The sequence below is a fragment of the Lynx rufus genome, unplaced genomic scaffold (genome assembly GCF_022079265.1).
Source record: "Lynx rufus isolate CCGP_SWC_20201006 ecotype Redwood Valley unplaced genomic scaffold, mLynRuf1.p SCAF_14, whole genome shotgun sequence".
Lineage (NCBI taxonomy): Eukaryota > Metazoa > Chordata > Mammalia > Carnivora > Felidae > Lynx > Lynx rufus.
In genome coordinates this window covers 1,314,400-1,340,855 of record NW_025814828.1, presented here as the reverse complement: position 1 = coordinate 1,340,855, position 26,456 = coordinate 1,314,400, and the positions used below count along the sequence as shown (strand labels likewise).

The 26,456-nt window shown below is 54.7% G+C and overlaps 2 protein-coding genes across 11 annotated transcripts in view; both read right to left on the bottom strand.

Annotated features, from left to right (window-relative positions):
- XG (Xg glycoprotein (Xg blood group)) overlaps nucleotides 1-16,631 on the bottom strand; it is a 34,452-nt gene extending 17,821 nt beyond the window's left edge. For 5 of the 8 annotated variants that reach the window (XM_047075842.1, XM_047075845.1, XM_047075844.1 and 2 more), the window contains exons 1-4: nucleotides 16,451-16,631; nucleotides 4,276-4,317; nucleotides 3,782-3,805; nucleotides 2,041-2,094 (exon numbers count right to left, since the gene is read on the bottom strand). In XM_047075842.1, coding sequence (XP_046931798.1) covers nucleotides 2,041-2,094; nucleotides 3,782-3,805; nucleotides 4,276-4,317; nucleotides 16,451-16,616 — 286 coding nt within the window. In that variant the 5' untranslated portion in view covers nucleotides 16,617-16,631. Of the gene's footprint in view, nucleotides 1-2,037; nucleotides 2,095-3,781; nucleotides 3,806-4,275; nucleotides 4,318-12,358; nucleotides 12,417-13,554; nucleotides 13,863-16,450 lie in introns of those variants that run through there. The other 3 variants (XM_047075843.1, XM_047075846.1, XM_047075848.1) reach the window with 3 other exon arrangements.
- Nucleotides 16,632-17,799: 1,168 nt separating this feature from the next.
- CD99 (CD99 molecule (Xg blood group)) overlaps nucleotides 17,800-26,456 on the bottom strand; it is a 31,372-nt gene continuing 22,715 nt past the window's right edge. The window contains exons 8-11 of one of the 3 annotated variants that reach the window (XR_006961421.1): nucleotides 25,962-26,075; nucleotides 22,420-22,481; nucleotides 20,491-20,547; nucleotides 19,575-19,592 (exon numbers count right to left, since the gene is read on the bottom strand). Coding sequence is in view for 2 of the 3 variants with exons in the window: in XM_047075840.1 (XP_046931796.1) it covers nucleotides 19,567-19,592; nucleotides 20,491-20,547; nucleotides 25,962-26,075 (197 nt within the window). In the remaining variant the exon portion in view is untranslated. Of the gene's footprint in view, nucleotides 19,593-20,490; nucleotides 20,548-20,872; nucleotides 22,482-25,961; nucleotides 26,076-26,456 lie in introns of those variants that run through there. The other 2 variants (XM_047075840.1, XM_047075841.1) reach the window with 2 other exon arrangements.

Genomic DNA, 26,456 nt, shown 5'->3' with positions numbered 1-26,456 from the left:
CCATCCATCCATCCATCCATCTGTCCATCCACCTATCCGTCTATCCATCCATCCATCCATCCATTCTCTCATCTGCCCATCGATCCATCCATTCACCCACCTCTTCATCCATCCACCTGTCTACCCATCCACCCACCCACCCAAGCATCCACTCATCTGCCCACCCATCCATCTATCTATCTATCTATCTATCTATCTATCTATCTATCCATCCACCCACCCACCCATCCACCCATCCACTCATCTGCCCACCCATCCATCTATGTATCTATGTATCTATCTATCCATCGATCCATCCATCCACCCATCCATCCATCCATGCATCTATCCATGCACCCACCAACTAATCCACTTGTCCATCAGTCCACCCACCCGTCCATCCATCTATCTATCTATCTATCTATCCATCCATCCACCCATCCATCCATCCATGCATCTATCCATGCACCCACCAACTAATCCACTTGTCCATCAATCCACCCACCTGTCCGTCTGTCCATCCATCCATCCATCCATCCATCCATCCATCCATCCACCTACCTACCCATCCACTCATCTGCCCACCCACCCACCTATCCATCCACTTATCCAGTTATCCATCTATCCATCCATCCATGTATCCATCCACTCACCCACCCATCCACCCATCCATCCATCCACCCACCCATCCACCCATCCACTCATCTGCCCATCCACCTATCCATCCACTTAGCCAGTTGTCTATCTATCTATCTATCTATCTATCTATCTATCCATCCATCCATTGATACATGAATCCTGTCTGTCAATCCATCCATCCATTCATATCTATCTATCTATCTATCTATCCATCCACCCACCCATTCACCTGTCCATCCATCTACCCATCCACCCATCCACCCATCCACTCATCTGCCCACCCACCCATCCATCCACCTATCCATCTATCCATCCATATATCCATCCATCCATCCATCCATCCACCCACCCACCCATTCACCTGTCCATCCATCCACCCACCCGTCCATCCATCCACCCAACACCCATCCATCCATCCATCCTCCCACCCACCCATTCACCTGTCCATCCATCTACCCATCCATCCATCCATCCATCCACCCACCCACCCATCCACCCAACCACTCATCTGCCCACCCACCCATCCAACCACACATCCATCCACCCACCCACTCATCCACCTGTCCATCTAACCACCCACCTGTCCATCCATCCACCCACCCACCCGTCAGTCCACCCATCCATCCACCCATCCACTCATCCGCCCATCCATCTATCTATCCATCCATCTATCCATCCACCCACCCACCCACCCACCTGTCCATCCATCCATCCATCCATCCACCCACCCACCCATCCATCCACAGTCAATATTTCCTTTTACTTAATTTTTTTAAAGAAATCTACGGGAACAGTGTCTGCCAAGCCTTTGAACCCAAGCACACACTGAGGATAAATGATGTACAGTACAAAGCACAATGCATATTGACTTTTGGGGGGGGACAGAATTTGGAACTGTGCAAACAAGTGAAAAAGGAAATGTCCTCAGCCTAATTAAAAATGCATCGCGGGGCGCCTGGGTGGCTCAGTCGGTTAAGCATCAGACTTCAGCTCAGCTCATGATCTCACAGTCTTTGAGTTCGAGCCCCACGTCAGGTTCTGTGCTGACAGCTCAGACAGAGCCTGGAGCCTGCTTTGGATTCTGTGTTTTCCCCTCTCTCTTCCCCTTCCCTGCTCATTCTCTGTCTCTCTCTGTCTCAAAAATAAATTAAAAAAACATTAAACAAATTTTTTAAAAATGCATCGCAATAACGTTCACTATCCGCCAAGCACACCCTACTATGCAGTGGTCAGAGCAACAGGAAATAAAATGCGTGCTGCGGGTTCACCCTGCCAGCTCCCCCTGCTTACGGGTGAGACTCGGTTTCCTGCAGGGAGAGCCGTTCCCCACCTCAAAGGCGGCTGGAGGAAGACCCGCAGGGGAGACACGGCAGGCTTCATCCAAGCAGGGTGGAGAAGAGTCTGAAGAGGGACAAGACTTACCTCCGCTGTTGTCGGGCTGTGGGTGATACGGGGGCTTCGGTCTGGGGTAGACATCTGCGGGGAAAATGACAGTGCCCTCTTAGCAGAGAAAAGTAGCCTTCTGTTGGCAGCAGGTTGTACAACAGGAGCGTCAACACCACGATAGACGCCTCGATATTGCACTAACATCTACTGCCCGCGGTGTCACAGATGATCATGGACCACAGAACGTCCCTGAGCCTCTGGGTGTAAAAATCCCAAAACTAGAACTTCAAGAAAAACCCCACATGGGTGCACACACACACACACACCCAACCACCCATACACCTATCCATTCACCCATCCACTCATCTGCCCATCCACCCATCCAATCATCCATTCGTCTATCCATCCACCCAACCACCCATCCATCCACTGACCCATCCAACCACCCAGGCATCCATGCATCCAGGCATCCATCCATCCATCTACCCACCCACCCATCCATTCACCCATCCAACCATCCACCTATCTATTCACCCATCCACTCATCTGCCCATGCACCCATCCATCCATGCATCCATGCAACCATCCATCCATTCACCCATCCATTCTATCTATCCATCCATCCATCCATCCATCCATCCCTGTATCCATCCACCCACCCACCCATTCAACCATCCATCCATCCACCCATCCAACCATCCACCTACCTATTCACCCATCCACTTATCTGCCCATACACCTATCCATCCATTATCCACCCACCCATCCAACCATCCTGCCATCCATCCACCCACCGACTCATCCAACCATCCACCTATCCATTCACCCATCCACTCATCTGCCCAAGCACCCATCCAATCATCCACCCATCTATCCATCCACCCAACCACCCATCCATCCATTAATCCATCCATCCATCCATCCATCCATCCATCCATCCATCCACCTATCCATTCACCCATCCACTTATCTGCCCATACACCTGTCCATCCATCATCCATCCACTTATCCACCCACCCACTCACACACCCATCCATCCAACCACCCATCCACGCACCCATCCACCCATGCATCCATCCACCCATACATCTATCCATCCGTCCATCATTTCTTTCATCTACACATTCATGTATCCATCCATCTGTCCAACAACCTACCCATTTATACACCCACCGACTTACCCATCCATCCATCCATCCATCCATCCATTCACCCATCCAGTTATCTGCCCATATACCCATCCATCCATCATCCATCCACTTATCCACCCACCCATCCAACCATCCATCCATCCACCCATCTATCTTTCCCTCCCTCCATGGACATTAAGTCATTACCACCTTTTTGCTATTGTGAATCACCGTGCTGTGAATGTGGATGTCCACATTTGCTGGAGTCCCTGTTTTCAACTCTTGCTGGTCTATATGTAGGCGTGGTATTGCTGGGTCCCGTAGAAATTCTGTTCTTAGCTATTTGGTTTGAGGCCACAGTGTTTTCCACACAGCCTCACCGTTTTCCATTCTTACCAGCACATGCACGAGGTCGGGAGGGTGTGGGTTCTGATTTCTCCCCACCTCACCCACGCTTGCTATGTTGCACATTTTGATTCTAGCTGTCCTGGTAGGGACGCGGTGATGTCTCCCGGGGACTTTGATTTGCATTTCCCCAATGACTGCTTGGAGCTATCTGCACCTCCTTTGCACACTCAGCAGCCCCCCATAAACACCCCGGACTCCCAGGCGCGGGCTCACTCCTGGCCACCCTCATGGCCACTCACCCGAGCTTGGCTTCTTGGTGGGTTCTGTGAACAAAGAGAGAAAACAAGTTGAATGAGCATCACGGATTTATCCACAGCTCAAAGAATCGTTCGCATCCTAAGAGAAAGTGAAGGCTCTCAAGGCACCAAACTTTACGTGCTTCGGACACAAATTCCAATTTGTATTTAGGAGGGAAAAAAAAGAAAAAGGAAGAAAACGCGCATACAATCCATACCTACCGGTCTTCCTGGGAGCTGTGTAGGGCTGTGGGGGTGGGAGGAAGTTTAGCGACAGAGACAGACCCTTCAAGGAGCCACATATCCAGGCTTCTAACAGCCACACTGTCCGGCCGGGCTCAGACTGGCAGAAAGGCCGGGCTGGGATCTCTGCGATCACGTGCCCCTTCCCCACGGGGACAGCTGGCAGCCCTGTCGGTGGAGGTGCCCGCGAACCCGCCAGCAGGGAGGCCCCCCAGACCCCAGAACCAACGCCCCCAAGAAATACGGCCACTCACCGGGGTCATCGAGGGCATCGGCCAAATCAAAGTCACGTTGACCTGTGGGGGCACAGAGGGTGTGAGTCACACAGACAGGAGAAATGGGGAGGGGGGCTGGCTCCTGACCCTTGGCTGCTCCGGTCTGCCCCATCCTCCCACTTGCTAAGTCACGCAGGGGCCTCCGTGCAAAGGGCAACCCCCAGTGAGCCCCGCAGAGGGTCAATGTGTTTGTCAGACGAGTATCTGCCCTCTCCCGGCACCCGGTGGCTCTCGACTCAACACACATCTTAAGGCAGATTATCGTTCCCTGGCTGTGTGAACGGAGGAAGAAAACCTTCTGAGATCTCAGCTGCCTCCAGCTGCGGAGCAGAACCAACACAGGAATGTTCTGGAAACCCCTGAAGGATCCACACGTTCCGCGAACGCTGCTGGGAGCCGGGGGTGTGACAACGAACCCCGTGCGCCCCGCTTCCCGGTTCTTCAACGGGGGGACAGGCATGTGACCGGCCCTGCAGGGAGGGACAGGCTGCCGCAGGGACGGACCCAAAACAGGCACCTGTGCGAGCACTCCCGGAGGGCTTCCCGGAGGAGGTGGCCCGCGAGCCGTTTGGAAGGTGCCGCTTTACTCGTGAGCCGCTCCAGCGGCTGCCGGGGCCCCAGGGTGCCACCAAGGAGTCGCGGCTGTACCCGGCTTCCCCCTCTGCCCCTGAAGCCACAGCCTGGCCCCCGGCTGAGCTCCTGCGAGACGGCGCCTCCCAGAAAGACACAGAACGCGCTCGTGCTCATTTGCTCCTCCTGAACCCGGAACCCCAACCTCGCCCTCCCAAGGGAGCCTTACTTTCACTTTGTGGCCAGACGCTTGCAAACTGGGCTCGGCCCCAAGGCTTTCTGGGGCCTCCGGCTCGTCCTTGCATTGCACGAATTTGGGGAGGCACCCCCCCCCACCCCCCCCGCCAGGAGCCAGCCTCTCCCCTGCTTTCTAGCTTAGGAAACGCTCCGGGGAAATATCTGTCCAGAAGGGCGGGCATTTCCCTTCCCTCTGGGACAGACAGAAGCGGAATGCGGGCCCGGCCACCACGGTCCTGTCGCTCTCCACTACTGTCCCCAAACCGTTTCCCAAACCGCGCAAACCAGCCCCTTCCCCCGCTTCCCGTGCCCGCGTGCATTTCACGTACACACAAAAAAATCGTTTCAATGAGCTGAGGGAGGCCGGGCTGCCCCGAGTTCGTCGCTTGCACAGCCCCCGTCCCTTTGCTGCTTCCTAATCACAACGTGACAGAGCCTTTTGGATTCCGGCCACTTTCCATCGACTCTTTGGGGGAAGAGCTTTTTCTAAAACAGCTTCACTGAGGTACCACTTGCCAATCACGCCATCCGTCCATTTCAGGCGCACACTAGGACAGCCCGTTCACAGCCTGTGCAACCAACACGTCTGCTTCCAGCAGATTCCGCCGTTTGCAAAGGGGACCCAGGACATCCCCTGTGCAGCCATCTGCTGATTCCAGAAGATTCCAGTGTTTGCAAAGGAGACCCAGGAACATCCCTCTGCAGCTACCGCCTCTGTTTCCAGAGGATTCCAGTGTTTGCAAAGGGGACCCAGGAGCATCCCCTGTGCGGCCTTCTCCTGTTTCCAGAAGATTCCACCGTTTGCAAAGGGGACCCAGGAGCATCCCCTGTGCGGCCATCTCCTGTTTCCAGAAGATTCCACCATTTGCAAAGGGGACCCAGGAGCATCCCCTGTGCGGCCATCTCCTGTTTCCAGAAGATTCCAGTGTTTGCAAAGCACACCCAGGAGCGTCCCCTCTGCACTCGCCACCTCTGTTTCCAGAAGATTCCAGTGTTTGCAAAGGAGACACATGAAGAACCTCTCTGCAGCCACCGCCTCTGTTTCCAGAAGATTCCAGGGTTTGCAAAGCACACCCAGACCAGCCCCGACCCAAGGGACCAGGACTCGGCTTGCTCCTGCGTCTGCAGACTGGCCGAGACTAGATGCCTCCATGAAGGGAATCACATGTGTCTGAGCTCGGCCCACGTGACTCTGGGCGATCCTGCATTTGCACGAGGCAGGCCTTCCGCACACGGCAGCATGTGGGTCAGTTACCATGCGCAGGGTGCAGACCAGGAGCCTGAGGGCGGACTCAGCTTTCGCACTGGACCCCCTGGCAGCGTCAGCCTTGACCCTGCGCCCGGAGGGAGCCTGAGCGTGGCGAAGAAGGTGCCACCCCCCCCCCCCCCGACACCGGGTGGCCTCCTCGCATGGGCCTGGGTTGCACCCGCACTGGAGCCCGTTTGCAGGTACCGCCTGGGGTCAGCGCCCGACTGCGATACCACGTGACGGGCTCTATTCTCTTTGCTGAGGGAGCCAGGTCCCTGGGGGCCGGCACGTCCCCAGGCAGGTGCCTCCTGAGCCGGGACAAGCCACAGGCCTCCTTGGGGAGGGCAAACTGAGACCGGGGTGCACCCATCAGCAGGCCCACGGTCCAGACGCGAGCAAATCGCACAGAGAGCCGCTTGTAAGTCTGGGAGGTGCCGCGTCCCTCCGGACACCCCTCCGCCTGGCCAGGCTCTGTGAGCTCCTTGTGCGTGCAGGGAACAGCCTGGAATGCTGGAATGCTCTGTCCACCCTCGTGCAGGCGGGGGGAGGGGCGCAGATACCCCCTCCCAGGGCTCTGCGGGGCTGTGGCAGGTGCACAGCCCCTGCACCCCCCCGCCCCCCCCCCCCCGAGGCCCTGACGGCTCGCCAATAGCCATCGCCGCGCTCTGTGCGCCCCGCCCCGGATGCTGCAAGCACCCCGCAATTACTCCAGCGCCCAGGAATCTCCGCCAACCTGCTCCGGCCACGCCCCTCGCCCCAGATAAGCCGAGGGGGCTGTGTTATGTGCCCCACCCGCCTGGCGTGTCTCAAATGCCTGTTCCCAACCCGGGGCTCTACGCACTGGGTGTGGGAACCCTGACAGCCGCCTCTGCCTGACCCCAGGGCCTGGGTGCGCCCTTCCCAGCTTTGGAAACTTCCCCGGGCTCCACATGTGTGAGCGTGACTCACGCAGCCGGGGGTGGGAGGGGGTCTCCCCGGGACCTCTTGCGTAAGCTGGTGACCCTGGCTAGCATCAGGCGCCCGTTTGGGGACCATCCGGTCCTGCGCACGGGGCAGCCTGCAAGGTCGCTCACTCGTATGAGGATGGGTGATCCTGGGGCTGCTCTCTGGGGACACCTGAGAGGGGTTGGGGGGGCAGGGTGCTCCCGAGGCAGTTGTTTCCATCGGCGTGATTCTCCACTCAGAGCATGAGATCGGGCTCGTGTCCCAAGATCTGTGTCTGATCTGCCTCGGGGACTTTTAATCAAACCCACATGTTTTTGGATCCGCGACCCCGGGGGACGAAGTAGCCTCCTGTATTCTGGGATCGGGACGTTGGTGATCTAGCTGACATCCTGGGGACGCGGGCGTTCACCCTGGTCCCTGCTAGCGGGAGGCTCGTGGTTAGCCTTATCCACAAGACCCCCACTCTCCTCCCGCAAACACACACACACACACACACAAACACACAAGCAAAAAAACCCACAACTGTTGGGGGGGGGGTGGTGTTGAGTAGCTCTTGGAAGAATTGTGTCCAGTAAGTAAACACGGGGAGGCGGCCCTTCTACCCCCACGAGACTCCAACCTGGGTCCTCGTGGACTTTTGACGCCCGGAATCTCTAAGTTTCTATCCAGACCCTCAAGTGAACGGGACGCCCTGCACGGTTGTGGTCGCAACAATAGTAACAACTCAGCGCCTGAAGAGGGTGTGGCTTTGCAGCGCAGGGTCCACGCAGACCAGGAGCCACAAGCGAGGTCATGCACCCGAGCTCCCCTCCCCCAGCCCCTGCACCCGAGCTCCCCTCCCCCAACGCTGCACCCGAGCTCCCCTCCCCCAAACACTGCACCCCAGCTCCCGTGCCCCAACTGCTTTCTAAAGGAGAAAATCAGCCTCAGGCGATCTCTTAAAAGCAGAAAACAATAAAGGAAAAAATAAAAAGCAACCACGGTTATCATCTGAGGCTTTGGCACCCATTACAGTATTAGCAACAGATTCACAACGCCCTGGAATGTAATTACCGTCCGCGCGGCCGTCATGTGTCCCGTCCCCCACTTGTGACCTCGCCCAGGCTGTTCCCAAGCAACGTCCCCGTAGCTGTGCCCCCATAGGAACATCATCTGTCATTTCCTCGCATAGGGGTTTTACTGATGGCCCCTGGACCGGGGTTAATGGAAACCAAGCCTTCTGGGTCACCTGCCCTAAAGGGACCCACTCTGGGAGCCTTCGATCTATAGGGTCCGATCTTGTCATCCAGGAACCCCACATGGGGGACGTTGCTGGAGCAAGGACGCCCAGGGAATAAATCTTGGTGCCCTCCAGGCAGCACTGGAAGGTCCCCCCTTTGACTCTCTGCACAGTCGTTCTTTCAAAAAAATATATATAGATATAGATATATAGATATATATCTATATGGGGAGGGGCGCCTGAGTGGTTTCATCGGTTAAGCGTCTGACTTTAGTTCAGGTCATGGTCTCGTCGTTCATGGGCTCGAGCCCCATGTCGGGCTCTGTGCCGACAGCTCAGAACCTGGGGCCTGCTTTGGATTCTGTGTCTCCCTCTCTCTCTCTGCCCCTCCCCCCTTGCACTCTGTGTCTCTCTCTCTCAAAATAAAATAAAGACACATAAAAAGAAATGCATATGGACGGAAAGCATGCTACCGGGCTCTTTCACAATCTGCGGAGGCTGGCAGTTCGCGTTTGCAAGGACAGCGAGGAGGGGAAGGAGGCGGCGAGCCCAGGGGGGCACGTCCCGGGTGGGCTCCACATTCTGCCCCCGGAGCAGCTGCGAATCAACCCGTCACAGGCTGCGACGCTCCTCAGGGTCTGGATTCCAGCAAACGGAATGGAAGGCGGGGCTGCCTGTCCAGCTGCACACACCTGAGCGTGAACGTGCAGGGACGGAAGGACAGACCCTCCCCGGAGCCCTGCAGGTGGTCCTGGGGAACCCTTGTTCCTCCAGCCCCACCCCTTCCTCCCTGCCCTGCAGCTGAACCGCGCCGGGCAAGGTCAACCAGTTGTCCCGGTTCCTAGCGTCCCAAGCTCCCTTTCTGATTAAAGTCATTTGCCCCCACGTGCACAGTCCCTGGAGGAGAAGGATCTGGTCACACTCCACCAAGGGCTGGGCTTTGTCACACAAGGAAGACATCTGTCATGAAATGCAGAGTGCCCGACCAGGCCGTGTCGGCCGGTGTGACCTAAGCCAGCCTTCCTGGCAGGACACGTGCACACGGGTCCCTCAGGACCCGGTGACTCACGCACTCTGGCGAGGCAGGTCTGACTGTGCCCGAGAGGCTGCGTCTCTCGCCACCTCCTAGGGGAAACTGAGGCTGGAGGGCTGTGGACTTCATTTTGCAGAGCAATGGCTTTGATTAGTTTCCTGTATCTGCAGGAAGAAAATCCCACAGACCATGTGGCTTGAACAACACACATGAATCCCCTCCTGGTGCTGGAGGCTAGAGTCCGAGATGCAGACAGGGCCGAGGCTGGGGGTCTGAGGTCCAGGTAGGGCCGAGGCCTAGAATCTGAGATCCAGGCAAGGCCGAGGCTGGGAGTGTGAGGTCCAGCAGGGACTGAAGCTGGGAGTCTGAGATCCAGGCAGGGCCGAGGCCGGGACTCTGAGGTCCAGGCAGGGCCGAGGCCGGGAGTCTGAGGTCCAGGCAGGACTGGAGGCCGGGGGTCTGAGATCCAGGCAGGGCTGAGGCTGAAGGTCTGAGATCCAGGCAGGGCTGAGGCCTGGAGTCTGAGATCCAGGCAGGGCTGCGGCTGGGGGTCTGAGATCCAGGCAGGGCCAAGGCTGGGGGTCTGAGATCCAAACAGGGCCGAGGCTGGGAGTCTGAGATCCAGGCAGGGCTGAGGTTGGGAGTGTGAGATCCAGGCAGGGCTGCGGCTGGGGGTCTGAGATCCAGGCAGGGCTGAGGCTGGGAGTCTGAGATCCAGGCAGGGTTGAGGCTGTGAGTCAGGTCCAGGCAGGGCCAAGGATGGGAGTCTGAGATCCAGGCAGGGCTGACGCTGGGGGTCTGAGATCCGGGGGCGGCTGAGGCCTAGAATCTGAGATCCAGGCAGGGCTGAGCCTGGGGGTCTGAGATCCAGGCAGGGCCGAGGCTGGTTGCTCCCGAGGCCCCTCTCCTTGCTTACCTGTGTCCTATTCCCCTTTTCTTACAAGGACAACAGTCTTATGGGCTCAGGGTCCACCATACTATCTCATTTCACCTTAATCCACTCTGTACAAACCCCTCCTCCAAATATCGTCGCATGCTGCCATCCTGGGGTTGGGGCTACCTTATATGGAGCCCACAGTTGAGCCCATAACACACTCAAACACACAGAAGTTCAACCACCATGGAAAGCAGCCCCAGGATGTCCTCTGGATAAGAGGCAGGGGGTCCCCACATTGCTGAGACACAAGGACCACCTGGGAAACCAGAAAAGCATCCAGGGTGGGGCTCAGTCACACAACAGGTGGTTCGGCCGGGGACTCTGCACTTTGACCCCGTCCCCCAGCAATGCTGATGCCCACCGCCCACCAGACTTTCCCAACCACCCACCCGAGTGTCAGCATTCTGTCCAGATCACAGTTGCTTGCAACCCACAAGGAATAAAGAAAGTATACACAATTGGCATCTCAGACCGTGGAAGTGGAAAGATGAAAATATCCCGGATGGGTCATTTTTCTGTGTCAACGTGCCTGGGCTACGGTGCCCGGACGTTTGGTCAAACACTAGTCTCGATGCTACCGGGAAGGTGCTCTGTCAATGGGATTCACATCTACAATCTCCCGCAGGGAGAAGCGCATCACCCTTGGTAACGTGGGTGGGCCGCCTCTGATCAGTTGAAGGCGAGGTTTCCCAGAGAAGATGGGATTTGGAGACAACACGGCAGGGTTTCTACCCTTCCCTATGGATTTAGGGCTTGCCAGCCCCACTATGTTGTGGGGCAGTTCCTTAAAATGAATCTGAATGTATAGATTGATGATGATGATGATGAGAGATGGGTAGATGGCTAGAGATGAGAGATATAATAGACAGATAGATAGATAGAGATGATGGATGGATAGATATGATGGGTGGATGGATGGATGGATGGACGGATGGATAGACAGGTAGATAGATAGGTAGATAGAGATGGATGGACGGATGGCTAAATGATAGATGATGGAGGGATGGATAGGCAAATTGTAGATGAAAAGATACACAGATAATAAATGGATGGTTAGATAGATATAGATAGATGACAGATGGGTAGGTAAGGAGGTAGGATTGATAGATGATAGACAGATAGATAGATTGATGGAGATGGATGGACAGATGGATAGATGATAGATGATGGATGGACGGCTAGGCAGATTGTAGATGTAAAGATAAATAGATAATATTCTGTGTCTCCCCTGCAGTCAATGTCGCCCCCCGCTGAGAATGGCCAGCTGTGGCCTGTCTACGTAGGGATGTGACCTGTGGGCCGGCCATGCTGGCTGATGATGCGTCTCTGAATGGGGACCCCCAGAGCAGCCGCCCCCTTGTGCCACGGATCCACGGGGCTCCACCCAAGGGTAAACCAGATGGCCCGGTGCTGACTCAGGGCAGCAGGGGCCGAGCCCCACCCACTCACCAAATGAGCACCTCCAGGGGCGCGCACTGGCCTGGTGCCTTTCATCCAGTTCCCTCCCAGGTCACTGGCACACCAAGCATTGAGACCCACCCCCCCTGCACAGCCGGGCCGGTTGGGCCCCACCGACGGGCACGGCGACCGCAGCCAGCCTAAACAAATGACCCACTTCTGGCTGGGCCCGCACACCCACAGAATGGCTAGATCAAAGGTACGTTGGGGGCCACGGAGAAAGACGCGCAGAAACCAGACAGACTCTGGATGGCTTCTGGGGTGTGGCCCAGCGTGGCCCGGCCTGCCTCTTTGGCACACGCCCTGGTTTCCAGAAGCAAAGAGAAAATGCAGGGTGCACCCGAACGCAGCCCGTGACACGGTCCGAGTGAGAGTCGGTGTCTCTTTACGCGGGAGAAGTAGGGATCTATATACCGGAAGGTGACAGACCACAGCCGTCGGGAGAACGGAAGCACATCGGGGACGTAGGCGTAGGTTTCCTTTTCGCTCAACACACCCAAACCGCCGAGCCGACCTTGGCAAGTTTCGTTTCTGCTTCTGCTTCGGACGAGCGCCAACGCACTGATCACCGGGGGGCTCCCCCTCCGTGCCTCATCCCCCCCCACCCTCCGTGCCTCAGTGCACCCATCTGCAACACGGCGATAAGAATGGGCACCATCATCGGGCTGCGTGAGAGTCTGCTAGGAATAAAGTCTCGGACGTGCTTCTCCGAGGGGGGCTGTGGGTGCAGCTAGGCGTCTCTGTGCTGAACCTGCAGCTCCCAAAATCACTTGTGCCCGGTCCCGCTGATAACGGAAGGGTCTCGCCCAGCGTCCCGGGCTGGGCGCCCTGGCGTCTCCCTCCACATCACGTCGGCCCCCAGACAACCGAGTCCTGGTCCCCGAACACAGCTTGACCAGGATAGACGGGCCGCCCCAGAACAGGGACACCTGAGTCACCGCTGCAAACCCACGGCATTTCCCAGACTTCTGTCCCACCCAGACTTGCCTCCTGGGAATGCGAATATTTACATGACCGAGGGGGCTGTTTCACTCCCCCGTCTCATGCGTTCAAGACAGTCCCCTACAGCCCCCAGCCCAGCCCCACCCCGACGCCCGGGCATCTGGGACAGGGAACGTTGGGCGTAAACAAGTCACATGACTTTTCGTGCACAAGAAAGGATGGCGTTTATCCAAAAGCCGGAGAACACGAACACAGCGTTTTCCACAAACAGAACCAAGCCCTGGCAACGCCATTCCCCCACCAACAAGCCGTTTTTTCCAACTCTGTTTTTTACCCCAAGGCAAACGGTCAGAACAAATGCTTTGCATCAGGAACAAGGCATCTGCCGCAGGCATCCCACCCCTTCCAGCTGGAACCATCCGGCAAAACAGGGCTGAGTTTGAAATGTGACACAGAACCAGGCAGAGAACCCCGTCAGCCCGGGGCTCCGAACCGGCCCTCTGTCCCGTGTGCCTTCTCCTAAGACCTCACTCCCGTGCGTTCCCTTCCAGCCCGGCAACTTAGAGCCACTTTCTCCCTACAAGCTCCTGGGGAAGGAGATTTGGAAACCAAGCTGACCTCCAGCCCGGCGCCCACCCGGCTCTCCCTCGGGGCAAACCGGGTCTCACCTTGGACGCACAGCACAAAGCCCAGCACCGCGACCCAGAACAGTCCCCAGCGCCTCTCCATGGCTGTCGCCAGTCGGAAGCAGCCCCCGTGGAGGCCGCAGCCCGGCGGCTTGTGAGATCCGGCCTCCCGGACCCCACCCCACCCTCGATGTGTCGACTTCCTGTCTCCCAGCTTGGAAGGCACAGAGGCGATGTTTCAAGCGGAAAGTATGAACCCAACGGCAGTCCCGCGGCCAGAGGCTAATGGGCCGCGAGCTCAGACGCCGAACCCCGCAGCCCGGAGCCCGTGTGCAGCCCGGGGCCCGTGAGACCAGCAAGGGCTCGCACGCCGAGGACACACCCGGAGCCAGCCTCCCGCCCTCCGTCAGGGCTGGAAACAGGCATCGCCAGGCCTGGGAGGTTCAGCTACATCAAAGGCCCCCACCCCGGGCACTGGGAGGACGCTCCCTACACACGGACGGATGGATTCCAGGCTTTCTGCTTCCGGGGAGGGGGAGGGGGAGGGGGAGGGGGAGGGGGCGGGGGGGGGCATCACAGGAGCTCGCGCATTCGTTCCACAAATACCGTGCACGCACACGGGTTCTGAGCCGGGCACCCGTGCGCTGCCAGGTGCTGGCTGATGATAACAGAGCGGAGGGGACACAGGAAGTGAAACCAGGGGAGGGCGTGTGACATTGCAGGCCACGGGGACACCCACCGGGCCGCTGGGGGAGCGGGCAGGGCCTGAACGCAGAGGGGCATCCGAAGAGGCTTCGCAAGGGGGCGGCAGGCTGCAAATGACCTCGCTCCACGGGGAGAGAGGCCTCGGGAGAACCCAGGCTGTGCCTGGATCTCAGGCTTGAAAGCACTTCTCCGGGCCCAGAACCCGGCTCTCCTGATGGGTCCTACTTTTTTTTGTTGTTTTTTTCTTTTCCTATTTTCCTGTGATTTTTTTTTTCCCTATTTTCCCAGAGTCGATTGCGTGTTTCCCCTGAGGCTGTGTGATTCTTCTGTCTCGCTTGGCCACACCACCCTGCAGGCCGCCCGTCTCAGCTGGAACAAAAGTTACAATTTCCCAAACACTCTGAACCCGTCTCCTAAATGGCCTGAGTGCGCGGGAAAAGAAACTAATCATCATCATCATCATCAAGCCTGGTTGTGAAAGCTGTTTGTAAATCCCTACCCCCCCCCAAAAAAAAAAACTGAATTTGGGCCAAAGACATGGAAAAGGGGAAATGAACCTCGATGTATTTTGCATTTTTTTTTTCCTGGCATCTAGCAATGTGTGCATGTGTCGGGAACGTGTTTTCTGTGTCCGCGGAACATCTTTATAAAACAGATGCGTTTGGAGGTGCACACAGGTGTGTGTGTGTGAGCTAGAGAGGGAGGGAGACAGAGACAGAGAGATGCTTTAAGGAAACCTCCGAGTCCCCAGTCATTGGCGGGAGAGTCAAGGACAGCAGATGATGTGGTCAGAAACGTGTTTTCTTCCAGTTTCCCCAACCACAAAAAGGAATACGGCTCTGACATGCTTTGCAATGTGGATAAACAGTTAAAAGTGTATAATCAGGGGCGCCTGGTCCATTAAGCGTCCGACTTGGGCTCAGGTCATGATCTCGCGGTTCGTGAGTCCCAGCCCGGCGTCGGGCTCTGTGCTGACAGCTCGGAGCCTGGAGCCTGCTTTGGATTCTGTGTCTCACTCTCTCCCTGCCCTCCCCTGCTAACACTCTCTCTCTCTCTCTCTCAAAAATAAACATTAAAATAAAATAAAATAATAAAACTGTATGTTCAGTGACAGAAGCCAGACTCCAGGCAAATCCATAGGCAGAAAGGAGATCGGTGGTTTCTGGGGGTTTAGGGCAGAGGGATGGGAAGTGTGCAGAGGTGAATTGTGGTTCCCCCCACAGCACCACCCCCAAATCATCTCCTGGAGTCGTAACTTGTAACTCTGCAGGGTTGGTGCCTATGTAATCAGGTGTCTTCACGTGAGGTCACCCTGGGCTCAGCTGAGACACGACCCCCATATGCCCGGTGGTCCCTATAAAAAGGGAGAAATTCGCACACAGACAGGCACACAGGGAGAAGGCCGTGTAGACACGGAGGCAGAGGTGGGACATGCCAAGGGACGCCCAGGATCGCCCGCAGCCCCCAGAAGCTGGGACACAGACACAGAACAGGCTGTCCCCTGGAGCCTCCGGGAGGAACCACCCTCTGCCCCGCCTGGATCTCGGACTTCTGGTCTCCAGCACCGAGAGACAACACGCTCCTGTGGTTTAAGCCGCCCCGTCTGTGGGGATGTGTTACGGCCGCCCCAGGAAACCAGTACGTGATGGTTTCCTTTGGGGGTGACAAAAATATCTTGGGAGCAGACAGAGGCATCTGCAGTCCCAGTATCATGAGCACAGTGCATGCAAGGCAGGCCCGAGCGTCTTTGCTTCCGTCGCGGGTCCTTCGCGGGAGATGACCTCCCAGCGCGACCCCATCTCAACCCGGTGAGTGTGGTTAAGGGGGGTCACTGGAGCCTCTCTGCAAGCCGCTGCAGAAACCCCTCAATTTGGCCACTATGGGGGGAAGGGGAGGCAGCCACCGGCAGGAAAACGGGAGGCGTGTGCACCCGTCCAATGTTACTTACGGACCCTAAAACTCCAGTGTGGCAGAATTCTCACGCGCCATAAAATATTACTCTTCTCAGAGATTTTCAAACCACCTGCGGTTATAAAAGCCATTCTCACATGGCAGGTGGGATTTGGACGCCGGGCTGCAGGCTGGTGACGGTCACACTGTGGCGTCCTGGGAGGCACATGGTCTGCTGAACCCCCTTTTGCGGAGGCGCAGAGTGACCACATAATGTGGCCCCAGTCCCAGGACGACGCTCCCACCCCACCTGCTGGAGATCAGAGGGAACACACACGGGTACCTGCACAGACGCAGCTGACAAGGCAGGTTCCTGTCTTCTGCACCCGAAACACCGAGAATCCACACGCATTTCCACGTTCAGGGAGCTTTTTCAGAAAGAAAAGCTTCCGTCCGCTGGAAAAAAAAAAAAAAGCAGAAATGATACAGACACCACCCTGGTCACACATGGCAACAGAATGGGAGACTGGCCACCGAATCCGGGAAAGCTGAGAACACAGAAATATCACGGGGACATTAAAAAACAAAACACTTCAAAAACCCTTGAGTTGAAAAAAAAAAAAACAAAAAACGGGAAATGGTGACTCTCTGGAAAATAGAAATAAGGAGAAGATTCCGAGTCCACAGTTGAGCCCAGAGGAAATGATAGATCTGGGATATTTACAATATTCAATAAGAAAGGATGGGGAATCAGGGAAATTAAGAGTTCGACTCGAGGGGTGTCCGTGTGCAAGAACCTGGAAACGCAGAGAAAGCCAATGACAAGGGCCACGAAATAAAAACACAGAAATGGCAAAGATAATCACCATCCAACCATTATTTCAGAACCGAAACAGGTGACACAGAGAGGATACGAAATCATGGGATGTAGAGTTCCCCACAGACCTGGAGAATGTTGAACAAATTATAAGGAAATTCTTTGCTCAAATCTGTATGGAGGCATGTTTTCTTTTTAATGTCTACTTATTTTTGAGAGAGGCTCGAGCCCCAGGTCGGGCTCTGTGCCGACAGCTCGCAGCCTGAAGCCTGCTTGGGATTCTTTGTCTCCCTCTCTCTCTGCCCCTCCTCCACTCCTGCTCTATGTCTCTCTCAAAAATAAACATTAGAAAAAAAAATTTTAGGTTTTTAAAAAGCTTCACAAGCAAAACGGCACTATCTTTAATATGTAAAGAGTTCCCACGAATCAATAACAGCAGGGCCAATAATGCATATAAAAACGGGCAACGGGCATCTCAAACGGGTCCCCCAGAAATGGCCGTAGAAGTGACTTTTCCATACACACATTCCCAACCTCACCTGTGTTAAGAGAACTGCAAGGTAAAACCGTTGATTTCATACCGTGTTTTCAACTAACAGTGGCAAGGACCCATAAAGCCAGGAGGGTTTTTGGAAGGTATCTGAGACATCACTGGGAATATCATGGATTGGCACAGCCTATATGGAGGGCAATCAGGCAGTTCTCGTCAACAATTTCACACACACAGCCTTCTAACAACGCCAACCACAGACATTTCTTTTTATGTCCGGGCTACCTTGACGTGAACCTATAATGAAACGCACCTGGTGTGAACGTGAATCTGGAAAGATGTGCACCCACCTTCCAGGAAAAAACAAGCCTCGTGGACATCTCTCTTACATGTATACATTTATTTATGAACGAGTCACCCACAGCTCCCCTCTACTCTCCTGTAAGGAGACATTTATGCTTACAGTAGGACTGCAATGCTTGTAAAAACATCAATGTTATTCACACAGTCACAAAACGATTTTATGCACTTGTTTCTTACTGTAAAGCGAGTCTATGTGCCCAGTCTGATGCTGAAGGCTCGTTCGGGAAGAATGTGGAGACCTGTGTGCTGCGTTTGTAAACCTAGGTGTTGTGTGTTAGCACTGGGACCCAGCCGTGTTGGATAACCCAGCCCTCAGCCCCCTGACAACTGGTCTACCCCAACACTTGAGATGTGTGTGTTAGGTCGTCCGGACTCCACACGGCCATGTTCACTTCCGCACATACCTGAGCCACGGAAAAACAGAACATCAGAACTTCTGCACTGGATGCGATTAATCTCGATGAAGCCTTCCCAAGAGTATATACAAGCATGCCAGTCAGCAGCCTTCCAGTGCGTACAGAGCCCTACACGGGGTGGGGGTGGGGGGCAGTGTTTCTCAATGTACAAAAGTCCTTGTTTATTTCGAGGAGGAAGAGTATGCTTTCCGTTCATTTCAAGCTGTTAGGAAACATGTCAGGAGATGCCCTGCCACAAGGCAGTCTTACCCCAAAGTTAAAGGGAGCTTTCACATCAAAGCAGTTAAAACATTTTGTAAAGACGTTATAGTTAACAAATCCCAACAACAACAACAACAACAACAACAACAAAAACCCACATGGAAGAATGAGGGGACTATCTGATGCAGGGGAGTATCTGAATGCAGGGGAGTATCTATGAAGTATCTAATTCAGGGAAGTATCGGAAGTATCTAATGCAAGGGAGTATCTGAAGGCAGGGGGGTAATCTGAGTATGAAGTATCTAATGCAGGGGAGTATCTGAATATGAAGTATCTAATGCAGGGGAGTATCTGGAGTATCTGAATGCAAGGGAGTATCTGAATATGAAATATCTAATGCTGGGGAGTATCTGAATATGAAGCATCTGCTATGGGGGAGTATCTGATGGAGGGGAGTGTTTGGATGCAGAGGGTTATCTGAACGCAGGGGAGTATCTGAATGCAGAGAAGTATCCCCTGCAGGGGAGTATCTGAACACTGAGAAGGCCTTGTCCCCGATGTACCAAGACCAGTGGAAGGAAACAGGCAGAGAAGGAAAATCCCAAAACTGAAAGGCTACCCTTAGGTCGGTCATTTGTGTCACAGCCCCAGGAAAGGGACCACAGCCCTAGCACTGTGTCCCACAGACTTTAGGAGTCACCCCATGGCATTGCATTTAAGGAAGAAGTACTTGGTTCCTTATTTCTTTCTTTATTAGTCTGATCTGAAAAAAAACAAAAAAACAAAACTCCTTCCAAATGAAGGAAATTCTGAGGACACTAATTGAAGGCTTGTCTGGCTGTCTCCCAGGGTCAATGGCCCAGAGCTCCCGGGATGGGGGCAGGGGTGGGGGGAACTTCAGTGGGGTCGGGATTCAAATGACTCTGTGATGCGTGGTCGGCCTTTCACAGCCCCCGGGGAAACCCCTAGCAGCCACGGAGAAGCTGACCACGCGTCCCCTCCGAACGAACACGGGGTGTTAGTGTCGTTCCTCCACCCAGCATGGTGCAAACAGGCAAAAACACATGTCAAGCAGAACACGACAGAGAGTCTCAACATGAGCACAGGCGTGGGCAGGTCGGGGCTGCATCCTGCTGGAAACACGGGGGCCGCGTTCGAAGGCCGCATAGCTTCTATTTCTCCAGAAGGGTCCACTGAACTGCAAACAGACCAAAAAGAAAAGACTTTGCAAGCCGGTCCCGGTCGCCCGTGACTCTCCGCTTCCTAAAACCCCCAGAAGCAGGTGCTTCTGGGACTATAGGCTACACGTGACCTCCAAATGCACCAACAACGGCAAAGTCTGACCCTGATCGGCTTGAGAAAGAAATTTCAAGAAATATCATAGAACAATCAACTGTAGCAAAAAAAAAAAAAAAGCTACAAAAAAAAACAACATAAAAAAAACACACAACAAGCCTTCCAGAAAAGTAGTGCTTCAAGATCCTAAATTTGGGGCGCCTGGGGGGCTCAGTCGGTTGAGCGTCCAACTTCGGCTCAGGTCCTGATCTCACGGTCTGTGAGTTCGAGCCCCGCGTCGGGCTCTGTGCTGGAAACTCAGAGCCTGGAGCCTGTTTCGGATTCCGTGTCCCCCTCTCTCTCTGCCCCTCCCTTGCTGTCTCTCTCTCTCTCTCTCTGTCTCAAAAATAAATAAATATTTAAACAATTAAAAGAACCCGTCCCCTTGACCTCATTCTGCACCAGGTTGAGACAACTGTGCAGAAGGAACTGTACAAACAACGAGTCTCTGAAAAGGAACCTTTAACCCTTTGCTGCGCATCAGGGGGCTGAGTTCCCGGCTCCTTATGCACCGCGGGGAAAGCATCCTAACGGGCATTGAAAGAGAGTCTGAGACCAAAGTGGGTGCCCTCTGAAGCCTGGATCCCAGCCCGGTTTATCCTGCTTCCCGGAACCCACGCCCTGGCCAGCATGGGGGCGTAAAGGTCCACATCCCACGTCCTGCATTGTCCCGGGACAACCGGGGGACGCACGGCGGAGTCAGGGGGATGGGGGCGGGCGGACGGGACAGGAGACAGAAAGGCCGGCGGCCTTGTGCTCACCGGGTTGGTCCGAGTTGGTGCTCTGCTGGTTTTTCGAGCTCGCGCCACCTTGGTCGGCTGAAAGGAAGCAGAAAAGATGCCCCCAGGGGTGAATCCAGAGAAGGCCCCTTGGTACCCGTGAGGCTGAATCAGCCCCCCCAACATCACAGGGAGCAGGAAAGGTGCAAACACAGCCCCATCCACAGGGTGGGGTGGGGGGAATCCATGGCTAACGGGGTCCCCTCGGCTTGCGCTTGGGTCTCCTTGTCATGTTTCTGTCACTTTCCAAATTTCTGTTTCTAGGCACGAAAGCAGACTCGACCGTACCCCCAGACACCCCGCCCCCCAAAACCCCACCGCGGATACGCAGCCCGAACCGACAGAATTCAACACAAGTCCCAGCTTCGCGGGCAAAAAGCGTTTATTTCCTGATGGTGGCCTCGCTCAGGAGCGCAAGGGGCACGTTTTCGGCGACAGGGGGGCCTCAACACCCACGGCAGGTCGCAGACGAACCGCTCACGCTGGGGGGGGGGGTGCCTGGAAAACGCCCACAAGGCACAGTGAGGAATCCTAGCGGGAACGTCCACGTGGGGCGAAGGTTGTCGGCGACACGTAACAGGGCGTTGACGCTCGGGCGCGTGTGGTCACAGGATGCCAGCTTTGCAGGACGTTCCGAAGGCATCGCGTAGGGGCCGCGGTCGGGGGGTGCGTGGGCTGGACGCCGTGTGGCACAGGGCGGGGTCTGCGGTCTTGGGAGCAGGGGTGCGTCCTGACCCCCAGAATCCACTCGCACAAGGCGGGGGGAGGGGTGGAGCAGGAAGCCAGGCCCCGTGGGTGGTGGCGGCCGTGATTCAGCCGGGACTCTGTCACACCCGGGTGGGCGGGGCCGCAGCACAAAACCCCAAAGCCCCAGGGCGGTTCTCCCAGATGCAGCTCTAGCCTCTTGCAAAACCCCCGGAGACCAGTGTGGCCCGTGGGGAGGCCAACCCCGGGCAGGCAGGCCCAGGCCTTGTCAAGGGCAGGGACGCACGGCCACATTCCCCTCTCCAGGGGGACGCATACCTACCCTGGAAACACCGGGCACCTGTCCCCGGGCCCCTCACGCTGCAGGCCCCTGAGGGGACCCCGGATTGCACACAGGCACCGTTCATCGTCACCTCCAGGACGTTAAGGGACCACGTGTCGCCGTGTAAGCCGTTAGAGACACTGCAGCTTTGGGGCAGGCTGGGGGGGGTCCCCAAGCCCGAGGACTATTTCTATCACACACAGCACTCAGAACCCCAATCGAGGCTCTGGGGGAGCACTCAGGAGCACGGCCCAGCAGTGCCTGATTGTAGGTCCCACTGAAGGCTTTGCTCTTGGGGCCACACAGACCCTCCACTCAGACCATCGGCCGACTGACTCCCGATTGTAACATCCTGGGGTTTTTAGGGAAGGGGGGGCATTCACCCCTTTTACGAAGCCTGGTCAGAGAGACAGCTGGAAACTGCTTCCTCGGACACAGAGTGGGGGCAATGCGCCAGAAAACCCCACAGGCCGCAAAATCAGAGGTTCCAAGTTGCACGGGGACGTAGAAACCCCGTGACCCGGGCCGGCCGTGTCTGGGGACCCTCCAGGGACCGCGGGGGCAGCCCCCTGCCCTCCTGCCCGGTTGGCTAGCAAACAGGAACTCGACGGTCAGGAACGTGGTGATGTTGTCCGGCCGACCCCTCAACCCCCTGCCACTCTTCCCTGGCAATGAATTGAAGCTTAAAAGAAAATCTGCGCCTTCTTCCACACGTCGTGAGGCTACCTATGCGTGGGACCTAAGACAACATGACGAGCCTCCGTGCATCTGGAAGGCAGGAAACACACACCCCGGCCGGGGACGACCCCCTCACCGCGGCGACCGACTAGGCATACGGACAGGGGCAAGTGCTTGGCTCTGAGGCTTAGCGGACAAACACTGACCACACGGGAACGTCTTCGGGCCTGCACGGGGCATTCTGCGCGTGCCTACATCCTCGGCTGGTCTGAAACGAAAGGTCGGGAAAGGAAAGAAAAAAACAAAAAACAAAAAAAAAATAAAATAAAATAAAAACAGAAAAGGTAAACTTTGCAAAGGTCTGAGGCGGGTCCAGCAAAGCCCCCGAGAGCAGCCGCCAGCTCGGACAAAGACGCTGTTGGGGCTCAGAAGTACACAGCAGGCTTTCGAGGCTTTTTTTTCTTTTTCGCAGCAATGATTAGACACCAAAGTGCAACAGGAAGCCGAATCCGAAACGAAACCAACATCGAAGACGAGAGGGGGGCAGGAGTGGGGAGACAAGCAGGGAGGGAGGGAAAGACAGGGGAGGGACGCCCCAGCTGCGCACTCCAGCAACGCCTCAAGCATCTGCTACTAAGATGCTAAAGTGGGACCGACCACAGGCCCACGTCCAAAACGGCTCTCAACAGCCCAGCGTGCACCATTTGTTAGAAAAACACACTCAACCCTTAGGAACATGTCCAAATCGTTAGGACCAAAGGACACATCTACCAAATTTCATCAGCCGTGGATACTTTTTTGGGTGTCAGCTCATAACGTGATACTAAAAAGCATTTAAATAAATTTTATCGGGGCGCCTGGGGGGCTGATTCGGTCAAGCGTCCAACTTCGGCTCAGGTCATGATCTCACAGTTCCTGACTTAGAGCCCCATGCTGGGCTCTGTGCTGACAGCTCAGAGCCTGGAGTCTGCTTCTGATTTGGTGTCTCCCTCTCTCTCTCTCTGCCCCTCCCTTGTTCATGTTCCATCTGTGTCTCTCTCAAAAATAAACATTAAAATTTTTTTTAATAAATTCGTATCAAGACAGCTAGCATGTGATCGACACACCTCCACGCTGAGAGAAAACTTCAGTTTGCACCCACTTGTTCGACACTGACCTGCATGCAGATTCAAGAGACATGACAAACTCCAATGCAATAACAAAGTCCTAGAAAATCACATTCTTTACAAACAGCCCCAAACCATGGCATCTCTTCAACCACTGGGACGCACTGTGGCCACATCCTCCTTGCAAAATGTCCAAGCCCACAGTGACATCTGGGTATGCGCTTCTTTAAACAACTATCCTGGCAACAAAACCTATAAACAGCCCCACGCAGACCCCCGGAGGGTCTAGGGACTTGTGTGCCCGATGGTGAGACCAACACAGAACTTGATTCCATAACACAGGTCGAAACACCAAAATGTCTATTCACACACTCAGAAAAAATACTCTTCGGCATTAACGTCTTCCAGTTTATAGAAAAATAGAACCTAATTTTCTTTGTCATAACACTGGGCATTTTATGGCTACAGACAAAAATGCCTAACAACTGAAACCAGAACCCCCAGCTTCCTTTCCTTGTTATGTTTTGCCTCTTTCTTTGCTCTTTTTTTTTTTTACTTTTTCTTTGTACATCTACGTCAGCTAAGATCATGAACCCCATAACAACCACAAAACAAATAAAGATTGTAAAGTCACCCCCAATGCTAATTTGGCTCATGCAGAGTGGAAGACTGGATGACATTCTGGGGAAATGAATTTAGCTAGGTCCTCGCTCCCATATGTTGAGTCACGGACTGCCCTCAGTCCATTCTTCAGGAAAGGCAGCTTTTATTTTTGAAAATTGTACATTCAACTATTCCTACCTGGGGAGATTTTGATTTTCATGCCATGCAATGACAAGAATGTTCCAAGACCCAGGAATGAGGTGTGGAGAGAATGGAGAACACTTAGTTTTCCAAGGTCCTGATCCCATTCCAAAAATTGGACAACGTCATCTCCATGAGGACTCCTGGGTACTTGCCCAAGTCCCTGTGCCTTGGCATATGGATGTCAAATAGCACCACAGCATCCAAGGGAGGACACGTCCCTTGCTAAGACAAGGTGACAGAAATGCTTTGTGACACCAGAATCTGACGGGATTTGGAAACCCAGTTTGGATTTGAAGATCACCTACAGATTTTCAGGAAATCGTCGTGCCTGCACTTCCTGTGCATTCTTCCCTAGCAGGGTGCCTTCCTCCTCTCCTGGCTGAGCGTCATACTCTGAGCTGAGCGTCTTCATACAGTGTGACAGAAATGAAGTTGAAACAGAAACAGAGATGCACTTCTCCTGAATCCCCAACTATTTAGGCTCTCTGCTATTGCTAGGAGAAGCAACAGGTGTTTTCATTGGTTTCCCCTCTCTCGTTCCTCACTGCATGTCTTCCAAGGGCATTTTCTTGACCTTGGCCATCCTTCCATTTGGGCACATCCTTAACCTTGGCCAGCGGTCCACTTGGGCACGTCCTTGACCTTGGCCAGCAGTCCACTTGGGCATGTCCTTGACCTTGGCCATCCGTCCATTTGGCCACGTCCTTGACCCTGACCAGCAGTCCACTTGGGCACATTTTTGACCTTGGTCATCTGTCCCTTTGGGCATCCTGGACATTCAACATTCAGGCAACCAGGCACAGTGACCTGAGCACCCCTGATGGAAGTCACCCAGTCATATGTGGTAAATAGACACAATCAGGCACTCTTAGCCTTCACTGCAAGAAGACAGTAAGGGTGCTCTTGGGGACTTTCAATTTCAGGCTATATATAAATTGAGTTTGTGAATCTAAAAATCTGGAATGATGGGAGATTAAGGGTGGACTCCCACCCTATAGTCTAACTGTGTGTCACCATCTAACGACATCTTTTGTGAAGTTCCCCAGAGTCCTTAGGCAGTGGTCCTTGAAGATGGAAGGCAACAGCTAAGAATGAATATGGAATTGAAGCCACCCGTAGGTCTGGAGTTCAGACATCATGAGGCTCCTCCAAGGAGGAATAGCATCCACAGTCCACGGGACCCTTGAAACCACATCAGAGCCCACCCGTCATTATTCTTGCAAGAGGGAAAGCAAGTGGCCCGGGCAGAGTGACCCAGAGATGCATGAACGTGAGCTGTGTGCAACACAGAACTTACTGACGCCACAGCAAATCCTATGTAATTCAGGGACTCTTACATATATGGTCCCAAAACACCCAACAGTGCAATTCCAATCCCTGTGTCAGTAAGTGAGGCACTGTCTACAGTCACCTATAAGTTTTATATCCCATCCAAGAACCCTCTCAACTACCTGTTGGTACGGGATTGTACCAGAAAAGGAATCTGTTGCCCTGTGTTTCGATTTTAATTCCCTTGGGTGGAGAAAACAATATGGCGGCCCCCAGCCATCGCTCTTGTCCAAAGGATGAGGAGGTGGCCGTGATTGTCAGTAACGACGAACAAATGTTTCTAAGTCCTAATATTTCTTCAACCGACCCGTCAAGACTTTGACACACAGCCTTACATATCCTCACAAAGGGCCCTTGGTGTGCAGATGACCATCTCCCCATTTCACAGACGGAAAACCCAAAACGACAGGGGTGGTTAATGACTTCTGCTTTGTTTTAGTTTTAAGAAAGCACAGATTTCCAGTTAGTAAGGCACAAAAGAAAGGAAGCTATTGCGAAAACCTTACCGTTTTCTTTGAAGCACAATTTTTTCTTCTGGTAGGCGATAAAGCTAGAAATTGCCCCAGCCACGGCCACCACGACGGCCCCCACGATGCCAGGGACCACCCCAGGGGAGTCAGCTGTGGGAAGAAGCACAAGGCACCGTTACTGGGGACCCCGTGACCACAGGGTGACCGTGGAGGAAACCCCACTCCTGAGCCTTGCCCAACTCCCACCTCCAATCCATCTGCATGACACGAAGGGCCAGCCACACTGCACCCCGAAACTCCCAAGTGGAATTGGAATCTGTTTGACTATGGGCACCATTTTGGATGGGACACCCTGACTCCTCTCCTTCCCTAACTAAGGCCAGTGCTCGGGTCCCAGCAGTTCAACGTGGAAACTCTCAGGGAGGGCAACATGGCCGACCATGCATGGTGCCCCTCTGGGACCAGTCCGAGGTCATGTGGCATCACCGTCTCCACGCATTTTCTGGAAATCAAAGCCGCTGAACCCCTCTG